At 52.9% G+C, this 10,593-nt stretch overlaps 1 protein-coding gene across 2 annotated transcripts; it reads left to right on the top strand.

Moving 5' to 3' along the window:
* Positions 1–767: 767 nt before the first annotated feature.
* Positions 768–9,994, top strand: RAB11FIP1 (RAB11 family interacting protein 1). 2 transcript variants are annotated; one of them, XM_065747149.1, is made up of 6 exons: positions 768–1,112; positions 3,433–3,869; positions 4,316–5,084; positions 5,984–7,783; positions 8,321–8,426; positions 9,047–9,994. In XM_065747149.1, exons 1-6 carry the CDS (start codon positions 772–774, stop codon positions 9,263–9,265), a joined length of 3,672 nt encoding a protein of 1,223 aa, XP_065603221.1. In that variant the 5' UTR covers positions 768–771; the 3' UTR covers positions 9,266–9,994. The 2 variants fall into 2 exon arrangements, with proteins under 2 accessions (XP_065603221.1, XP_065603222.1); XM_065747150.1 differs by lacking the exon at positions 5,984–7,783.
* Positions 9,995–10,593: the final 599 nt, after the last annotated feature.

The raw sequence follows: 10,593 nt of genomic DNA on the forward strand, positions 1-10,593 counted from the left end.
AATTTGCCTCGGGTTTGAGCCTCAATTTGCACTGTGATTGCACATTGTGTACCTAATGGAGCCGGCTATTTATGGCTGATGGGCTCTGCTCTGGATAAGGAACGGGCACGGCTCCGGCACTGCTGTTTTCATACTTAATTCCGGCCCAGAGAGGGGGGAGGGGGGCAAAACCACGCGGGGAGGGACAAACCCGGGGAGCTGGGGCTGAAAATGGGGGTGACGCTGCAGCGGGGGCAGCAGGAGGAGGAAGAAAGGAGGAGGAAGAGGAGGAGACGCTCCTGGTGACAGCGATGGGTGAAGAAGGGGTTGGAAACGTTCCCGTGTGGGAACACGTGCCCCCCCCACCCGTCCACCACTCCCCCGTGTGCACTCCTGCACACAAACACATTCCTGCTCACGCCTACCTGTATGCACACACATGTGCAGATGTTATGCACTCACCTGTACACATTTGCACACCTGTATGTACACACCTGTATGCACACCTCTGCACACGCAGACCTGCACGCATGCACAGCTGTGCACACACGTACACATACACACCTGGACACACACCTGTATGCGCACACACACCTACACACACTCACCTGCACACACACCTGCTCACACCCGCCCACCGCGCACTCAAGCCCCGCCCACCCCACCCACACCACGCCCCCTTCCTCAAGCCACGCCCTCCCCACCCAATCTCGCGAGATCGGGGGCGTGGCCCCCGCTCCGCCGCTCCGGGCGCGCTCCGCTCCGCGCCGCTCCGTTCCGCCCCGCGCCGCCATGGCGGCCCCGGCCCCGCGCTGGGTGCCCACCCACGTGCAGGTGACGGTGCTCCGGGCGCGGGGACTCCGCTCCAAAGCGGCCGAAGGGCACGGCGGCAGCGACGCGTACGCGCTGATGGCCGTGGGCCGGGAGAAGTTCTCCACGTCGGTGGCCGAGCGCTGCCAGGGCCGCCCGGAGTGGAGGGAGGAGGCCACGTTCGAGCTGCCCCCCCCCCCGCGCCCCGCCGCGCTCCGCCTCACCGTGCTGCACCGCTCCCTCGTCGGCCTCGACAAGTTCCTGGGCCGCGCCGAGGTTGACCTGGCAGCGCTGAGGGAGGATGGAGGGAGGCGGCACAGCAGGTGAGGCGGGGGGGGGGGGGCATTGTGGAGCGGGTGGAGGGCTCTCGGGGTCACTATGGGGGGGGTGGGGGCACTGAGGAGACGTGTGGGGATCCTGGGGGGGGGGTCCTTGGAGCTTGGGGGATCCTCGGAGGGATTTGAGTGTTCCTAGGGGTCCGCTTGGGGGGCATTGCAGGGTCCTGGGGGAAGGAGAGGGTGCTGGGGGAGGGATGGGGGTCGTGGTGTTGCTGTGGAGGGCTCTTGGGGTCACTGTGTGGGGATGGGGCCCCTTGGAAGGCTCTGAGGAGATGTGTCCCTCCAGGGGACCCTGGGGGCGGTCTGGAGGGGACCCTAGGGGGGGCCCTTGGGGCCTGGGTGGTCCTTGGAGGGATTTGAGTGTTCCTGGCGGTCCCCTGGGAGCCCTCTGCAGGAGCTCTGTGGTGTTCATGAGGGCTCTCGGGACCACCTGAGGGATCTGTGGGGCCGAGGGGGGCGATCTGGGAGCACCAGGGATCCCTGTGGGTGTGTTGGCATCTCTTGGGACTGTGCTGGGGCAGCTGTACCCCACTGCTGTGTGCCCGGAGCGTGGCTCCGGGGCTGCTCAGGCTGTTCTCAGCTTTCCTCTTTAAATATTTACGTGTGAGTGCTGGCAGGTCACACTGAGAGCAGCGAGGTATGAAGAAACTTTGTGTTTGCAGCACCTCCTCGCTCAGGCAGGGGACGAAGGCACTCGTGTGTTTTTCATAATGAACACTTAGCAGAGATTAACTGCTTGTAAGAGCAGATAATTTGGAGTTGTATGGGCTCATGTCACTGCTGTCTGGCAGACGCTGAGCAGGAAGGTGTCTCGTTTAATAGTGAGTGCCAGCTCTGTGTCATACTTGCACCTTTGGACATGCAGTGCCCTGAAACCCGTGGGGTGTATCCCGGGAGCGCGGGGCAGCACGGCTCTCTGTGCTGTGATCTGAGGCAGCAGTGAGTCACCTTCCTCCTGCAGCTGTGCTGCACGGATCCGGTGTCCACACCGGTTTGGTCGACGCTTGGGTCTGGGTCATGTTTGTTAACAGAGCTCGTGAAGTCCTAATGAGCACGTAGCTGTCATTAGGGGCTGTGTCAGCTGTAATGTGTTTACACGCGGGGCCTGAGGTCAGGGAGTCGGTGTGGGCTCCTTTCTTCACGTTGGGACATCGTGGGGAAATGTAACTTGGGTGCTCTTGGGAAGTCTGACTGCATTCCCCAATTGCTGGCGTTGATGTGGCTCTGATTTCCTGTTCAGAGCCCATTCCTTCCACCATCACGTTGCTGCTGTGGTGGTGTAGAGCTGCTTTGGTTTGGGTAACGAGCACGTGTTGATGGAAGGATGGGGAGGTGCCAGCTTCCCGGGGCCTTCGCTCATGCTCTTCTGCTTTGTTTGTTTTCTTCAAAGCAAACTGCTTTTTCTTGCTCTCCTCCATAGCTTTCAGAGCACCGTGAAGCACTGAAGTGTGAACTGGATGGAGTTCTGTCTGTTTCCATTTACCAGCTGGTTGGAGGCAATAGCCAGTGTGCTCCAGGCGTCCTTCCTACCACTCAGTGGAGGCTGAACGTCTGTGGCTCTCTCAATAGACACAAAATAAATAAATGCATTGGTATTTAGCACTGATAACTTCCCTTTGCTGGCACTCCCGTGCTTTGAATGTCATTGAGGAGGACGTATGGAGCAGGAATTGAGCAAGTGCAGTGGAGGAATGCAGGCTCTGGGCTTGCAGCTTGGTTCCCCATCCTGTGCTGTGTTTCAGAAGAGGATGAGGCTCTGCCTGTAGCAGATCCCCTGGTCTGACCCAGCTGCTCTCTCACAGAGCTGAGTGGAAGTCACAGACATTCTGTAATGCTTGTTTTAGATCTTGCTGTGTTGATTAGGGGGTTCTTCAGCCTGAGAAGCATTAAGATAGTTGCTGAAAAGGAGCTGGAATGAAAGGTATGAGGGCGTGGGAGGCTGCGTAACCTTTCTGGTGTCAGTGCTCTGCAGCTCCTCCTGCACCCACTTCAGAGCCTTCATCTGTCAATTCCAGAGAGCCCGAGGAAAGTACAGGAAAAAAAGTGGCAGGGCTGACCATCGTGAATGCAGTGTGTTGTCTTTTTGTTTGGGTTTAAAAATAAATGTCACTAATAACTTTCTGTTCACAGTAAGAAGTGGTTTCCTTTGCTTTCTGGGGTCATGTGATGGTGACGTCGTAGGAAGATTAAAGGTTGTTTTTCTTTTTGGCACAGTGGGCTTTTGACGTTCTTAAGGCATCAAGTTCAGTTCTGGCTGCTCTCAGGAGTGTGTGTCTTCACCAAAGAAATCCTGTTGTGTTTGCAGGTGGTACAAACTGCGCTCCAAACCTGGGAAGAAGGAGAAGGAGAGAGGGGAGATCGAGGTGGACATCCAGTTCATGAGGAGCAACATGACAGCCAGCATGTTCGATCTGTCCATGAAGGACAAGCCCCGCTCCACGTTTGGCAAGCTGAAGGACAAGCTGAAGGGGAAGAGGGGCAGTGGGCACTCCGACACAGCCTCAGCCATCGTGCCCAGCACAACACACTCCCCAGCAGACAGTGAAGATGAGGCAGCTGAGAAGGAGAAGAAGAAATCCAAGTTCAGAACGCTGTTTTCCAAACCTGGCCTGCAGAAGACTTCCCTCTCGCAGTCCATGTCGGTGCTGCCCACACCTCAGCCTGTGGCTGCCAGGCTCGGGCCCAGAGACTTCCAGCTGCAGTGGGATGATGAGGACTTGGAGACCTCTTCAACCTCAGAAGGTGAGTATGTGCCCTGTGTGCATGGGGCTGTTCTCACAAGCACAGGATCACACAGGCTTTGAGTTGGAAGGGACCTTTAAAGGCCATCCGGTCCCGCTCCCCTGCGGTGAGCAGGGACACCACAGCTCGAGCAGGGTGCTCAGAGCCATGTCCAGCCTGGCCTGGAATGTCAGCAGAAAAAAGGGTACCAGACATTCTCAGATAAGTCTGGCTTAGAAACCATGAGCCAAGCCTGCACGTGGCAGTGGTGCGGTTCCACAGTGGACATCTGGTGCTTGCAGGTGTTGAAAGGCTCAGTGTGCAGAGAGCTGATGGCACTAAGGGACCTGGAGGAGGTGGACTTGGCCAGCATAGCCACACTTGTGTTGTTGCTGTGATCACTTAATGAGTTGCTCCCAGCAAGCATCAGAGAAATCTTGAATATCTCCCTGTTTATTTCTTTCCAGCAACCTTTGAAATTCCTCTAGAGGAGAGATCCTCTCCTTCTGCATTTAAACACCATAAAGCAGCGACTTTGGACAACAGGCAACTAAACCAACCAACCACTGGCTACACCAAGAAGGAAGGGCTCTCTTTATTTAGTGGCCTTAAACCTAAAAGCGATCCAGTTTCCAAATCCAGTTTGTGTATCAATGGCACTCACGTTTATATGGAGGAGAACACCCTGAAGGACAGCACTCCAACTTCCTCCCCCTCTCCTCGCAACTTCAGGAAGAAGCAGATCTTTGCTTCAGAAGAGAACCTCTCTTCCAGGTCTAAAGGACCTGAGGAGATGGGAAGAACAGCTCCCAGCAACGCCTTGTCTGGGTCTGCATCCTTGGAGACCTTTAAAGCCATGTCTTTGCCATCCTACAAATTGCTGAGGAGTGAGGAACACGTGGAAAGCAGCGTTCCTGTGAGTGCTGAGGTTACCAAAGAGCCCAAAAAAACGGACCAGAAAAAGACTGCCCTGCTCTCCTTGGTCACGGGGAAGAAGGAAGCAGTGAAAAGTGGTGATGCTGAAAGTGTCGCAGACAAAGCTCAGAAGGAAGAGGAGAACAAAGCTGCAGAAGGGAAAAGTGAACGTCCTGAACCTCCAGCAGATGTAAGGAGAGGAAATCCTTCAGATGTTCACCCCGAAGTCTTCACAAGTCAGCAACCTCTCAGCACTTCTGAGGAAGAACGGAAACCTGAAAAAGCAGCTGCACCAGCCAAGACCAAAGCTGTCAAACCCAGGTCAGTGGCTCTTGCTTGTGATGCTGATATCAGTAGTGACATGCAGTGGTTGTAGGTTTAGCTGGGTTGCTTCCTACCACAGAGCAGCAACGCTGCTGCTCGGGGCGAGTGGAGTTCATCCTGAGGGCTTTGAGCTAGGCATTGGTCACAGTCATTTTGATGGATTTTTCAATGTGAACAGTTTGATCTAGGGGTATTACCTGTAAGTGATGCCAGGATAGCAGTTCTTTGAGTGCAAGCACCTGCTGAGGTTCTGGGGTAAGTTTCTTGCTGGCTGTTTTGCAGAAACTAACATTCTTCTGTCAGAGCTGCGTGGCTTGGAACATATCCAAGGGCTGAAAGATCAGTTCTAACCTCTCTGCTTCTCCCTTCTGTTATTTGCTGTGGTCTTCAAGAGTTAACCTCGGAGCCCTTCTGCTTTTGACATTGTTCCCAGCAACAGCAAGTACCTCTGTGGCATTTGGACTCGAGGCTTTTTCGGAAATTCTGCTCCTTGTGTCTGGTTGTGTGTATGTGATTTCACATATATATGTCTCTGTGTATATATGTGTGTGTAAATACATTTGTCTCACTAATAAGGCTGTGTTTTGCCTGTCTCTGACACTCTGTTTTTCAGTGCTTCTTCCTGTTCAAACATCTTGCACGTGAAGTCTCACTAATGGAAGTGCTGGGATGCAGGAGTTGAGGCAGTGCTTAGAAAGCAGACGTGGCAGCAATCCGAGTGTGCAGACAGCAGCAGGAGCATTCTGGCATAGATCAGTGTGAAGGAGCATGTGAGCACTTCTAGTTGGGGCTGTGAGGGGCTCTCAGCTCTCCTGCCGTGTGATTTATCTCCAGAGTCAGGCAGTGGTGGTGCCTCGTGTTGCAAGTGACATGAGAGTTTTTTGTCCCTTTTGCAGACTGGGCGTGTCTTCAGAGGAGGAAACCAAAGCCACCCTTCCTACTTTTGCACCTGATTCCCTTCCTGCTTATCTGTCTGTGCACCACATCAGCAGCGACAACAACCCTTTCATTTCTAAAACAGGACAGAAAGTACCAGACTCTGAGAGCACTGCTCCTGCATCTCTTCCTTCTCCTTTCACTGCAGAGCTTTTGAGTGGCAAGAACCCCTTTAATCCCAGCTGGGACAGGGTGTCCCCAGCCCCAGGTTCTGAGCACGTTGCCATCCCTTCATCCCATCATCTTGCAGCCTCTGCTCCCCAAGGGCAGGTCTCTGGTAGTGGCAATAATCCTTTTGCTTCTGAGTGGGGTCAGCGTCCTGGAAGCTCTTCCTGTGATGTGTCCCCTCTGCCCACACCTTCTCTATGTTCTAGTGGTCATTTTAATGGCAGTAATCCATTTATCTCCAGGACTGGGTGGGGAGTGGACACCCCAGGTCTCACAGCTGTCGCTGCTTCTTCCCCTGTTGGCCTTCCTGGTGATGAAGACAATTCCTCAGCAGGACTGGCTGCTGATCTGAGCTGCTCTGCTCTCACTGCTTCAGGGAGCAATTTGAGTGTGGCTTTAACTCGTAATGTGGCAAACCCTCCTGGCACTCCTCCTGACAACCCTGGGGTGGCTCCAGAGAATCAGTGTGATTCTGCACAGGTGCAGGTGGACCCTTCTTTAAACAGAAGTGAGCTAGAGCTCTTCCCAGAGAGCGGTGCTGAACAGCCACCTTGCTCTGACAGCGAGCTGGAAGAGAAGCAGGAGGAGTGGAGTGAAAGGAGGAGGGAGGAGCATTCACCCACATCAGAGCCTCAGGAAGCTGCTGGTACAAACCAGTCATCTTTTCCAGTGGGATCTGTGCAACCAGCTCGGGGAGCTGGCAGGGAGGGGGCTGTCACACCACAGCCAGCACCACGGCTGTCCTTAAGGCAGAAGTGCCCCCCAGTTTCTCAGGCTGATGAGCTCGGTGTTGGGCCCTCAGGGGGGGGGGAGGGCTCTGTGTTTGTCCTTCCATTCCAGAATGAGAAAGCCCCAGGTGCTCGTGGGTGCCTCCCCCACAACGGCTCAGTGACAGCTTTGCTTCCGCCAGCAAAGCTCAGAGCTGACAGCAGTAGCAGACACGTGAAGAAGGAAGGGGATGAGGATCTGTTTGATTCTCTCACAAATCTCAAGTCTGCCCTCCCAGCTACTGGAGATCACGGCGTGAGGCTGGCTGCCCTTCCTGCTATTCCTGAGGCAGGCTCAGATGACGAGCTGCAGGATGGCAGTCAGGAGATCCACAGTGTTGCTGCAGGTGATCAGAACGGTTCAGAGTCTGCAGGTAGAACACCTTTGTGTGAGGACCAGAAGGAGGGCTCTGATAGCTCTGCTGCAGATGGAGTAAGTCTGTGTGCAGGAGGGCACGGCCGTGCAGTCAGTAACCAGACACCTGACTCAGGTCTGACGTCTCATTCCAGTGAGCACAGTCGTTGTTTTGAGAAACAAATAATGAGTACTGGTGTGGGGGAGCATGCAGAGTGTGACTGCTTCGAGCCTTCTGTTCCCTCTTCCTTTCTGTCGTGTTCTTCCCAGTGCTGCTCCTCCTTTTGCTCCCTCTCCTCTGACACCTCAAATCAGAGAGCAGAGTCTCCGAAAAAGCCAACAGCAGAGGGCTTCGCAGATAAAGCAGGAAATTCTGGCAAGAAGAAGCTTCTTCAGGCCTGGGTTTCACCCTCTGAAACATACCCTAACCAAACTCAGCAGAGCGGTGAAACCATGTCCCCAAAGCACAGGTGAGAACATGGGTATGACACCGAGGGTCCCAGTGCTGCTGTGAGCACTGCCTGTGCTGTGAGCACTGCTTTCTCTTGCTGTTAGAGCCAGCACCGTGAATCCTGAGCCATTAAAGAAAAGCACCTCTTGATACTTTGTGGGACAGAGTTGCACTACGTGTGTGTCCCAGAAGCATCTGATACTCTGTGAGAACCACAGATATTAAGAGCTCGTGTTCTGGTGCACAAAAGATGGGAGTAGCTGCTGGTCTGACTGCCTTCTGTGGGCTGACCTTGCTTTTCCTCTGTGACGTTGTTCAGGGTATATTCCCCTTTGTTACTGCTTCTTTATCTCCAATGCCTTAAGTCAATAAAGGCAGCAGAAAGAACTGGAGGACCTGTAGGTGAGGCAGAGTCTTCCCAAAGCTGAGTCTTTTATCTCTGGAGTGGGAGGGAGCAAGTGCAGAGTAGGAATTCTCCCCAGTTTGTACTGTGAAGATCTGTGCAGTGCCACTGTCACGAGTACTCGAATAACACGAACCTCCTGCAATGTTACAGACTTCATCCTGTGAAGCCAATGAATGCCACAGCAAACAAATCCCAAAGCAAAGACCTGAATGTCATCAGCACTATGAATGAGAAGCTGCTTGAGATGAACATGAAGGTAGGGTGGAGAGTGGCACTTCAAACTCAACTTCTCTACATCACTTAGGGGTGTGTCTCCTCTCGTGTGTCCCACGCAGAGCAGCTGTGCTCAGTCCGTGGGGAAAGGGAAATTCCCTTTTGTCCCTACTCGTAGGGGGGCATAGTCTCATATTCTTGGTCCCAGGGGACTCCAAACTGATCCTGTAGTGCCTCCTTCTGGTGTGCACTGAAAAGAGGGAAATGTTTTATTCAAATGTTGTACACTGTCATCACGTTGAAGCATTTGTCAGGTTTAAGAGTTAAAGGTGGAGTTTGCAGAGGAGCTATGTTGTGCTGTGTGTTCGTGGTGGGAATCTGAAGAGGGGACCTCAAGGGGTCATCACGTGCAACCCCCCAGTGCCTAAGGGCGGTGTGAGGGTTCGTGCTGGTTAATGTGCATTTGAGCTCCTGGGTCTTGGGCACGTTTGGGGTCTGTGCAGTCCTGAGCAGTGTTCCAAAACGCCCTTTGGGTTGGAGTTGCCTTGACTGAGGTGGGAAGTGTGGCAGTGCTTGTGAAGAGCAGCTGTGTGTCGGCAGATGGTGCGTGGAAAGCAGTTCCTTGGTGCCTGTGTGTGTGATGACCCTGCCTTTCTTTTGCAGAAGTACAGTCCTTCAGACCCTGCCTACGCTTACGCTGAGCTCACACACGACGAGCTGATCCAGCTGGTCCTGAAGCAGAAGGATACCATCACCAGGAAGGACCTCCAGGTGCGTGAGCTTGAGGACTACATCGATAACTTGCTTGTCAGAGTCATGGAAGAAACCCCAAACATTCTTCGTGTTTCAACTTCTGGAAACAGAAAAGCTGGAAAGATGTAAGGGCTCTGGAGGTCAGAGGGCTGAGTTCCCACCAGCAGAGTTGGATTAATAAGGAAACAATGTGAAGTGGGTGGTACTGCTGTGCTGCTGCAGGCAATGACCTCTTTCCTCCTTCTGGCTTGGGCAGACATCAGCAGTGCTCGCATCAGGTCCTGTATGTGCAGTCCAGAAGTAGAGTCACTTCCCATATTTATTTCTTTGGTCTTTTTTCCATTGTTTGGGAAGGTTTGTTCAGGCATTTAATCTGAAGTCTGGTTGTGGTACGAAGGACGGTGCCTTGGTTGGTTTGTGGCACTGCTGATCCTTTTATGGAGGCTTTTTTTTTTAATTATCATTCTGTTTTTTAGCAGCTTTGATAGGTCAGGTGCTCATCTGCCCACATCTGAAGTTGTAGTGCAATATAAAATCTCGTACGGTAGAGCTCAAGGATTTGATTGCTTTTGTTTTTACCTTTTGACAACCCCACTGGAGGAGTCCGAAGACATCTGTGTTGGAACAGAGCAGTGTGGGCTGCATTTTAAAAGCAATTAATGCCCCAAAACAGAGTGCAGGTGAAACCTCAGATTGGGAAGGAAGAAGCAAAGCTAAATTAATGGCACAATATAAGCAAAGCAGTTCTCCAAGGGGAAGGCTGACAGGATTTTTTTCCATAAAGGAAACACAGAAGTCGTGGCTTGTTTGTCCACCATAGGAACAGGGAGTAGCCCTGGATTTGGGCTGGTGGTGCATTGTGTTGGAAGCTGTTCTCTGGGCTCCAGATTCCTGAACTGAAGGCTGTAGGGAAGACAGAGGCACTCCTGGGTCCTGCTCAGTGCTCCTGCATTGCAGTGGGTTGCACTGTACCCGTGTGTGGACTGTGGCTTTTGCCCTATGACAACTTTGGTGTTACACCATTGTTAAGTGGAAGTGCCTTGAATTTTGGAGCTTACCTTGGAGCAGCCTTCAAGAGTGATCAGGCTCAGAAATCATCTTTTCTATTCGGTGCACATTGGCTTTCTCCACTGAAAGTTCAGCGTGCCTCTGTTGGTGTTTTTGTGCTGATCTCTTGATGCAAACAGAGCACATTTCCTTGCAGCTCTTTGGTTTCCCGGGGTCTGTGAGTGCTTTGGAAAAAAGCTGAGATACCAAAAGTGTGGGTGGCAGAGGAACAAAGAGTGCTCCCACCTTCTGAGGTTGAGGCAATCTATGAATTCTTCTACAGCAAAGCACTTTATTGAGGGACTGATTATTAACCTCTCTGTAGTCTTAATGACCTTACTGTTATAGAACACTGAAAATCACTGGAGGCTTCTCAAATAAATACTGTATTTTTGTAGTGGAAAGTAGTT

Source organism: Cyrtonyx montezumae, unplaced genomic scaffold, assembly GCF_038088225.1.
Source record: "Cyrtonyx montezumae isolate F1298 unplaced genomic scaffold, pur_monq_1.0 scaffold_42, whole genome shotgun sequence".
NCBI classification, from domain to species: domain Eukaryota; kingdom Metazoa; phylum Chordata; class Aves; order Galliformes; family Odontophoridae; genus Cyrtonyx; species Cyrtonyx montezumae.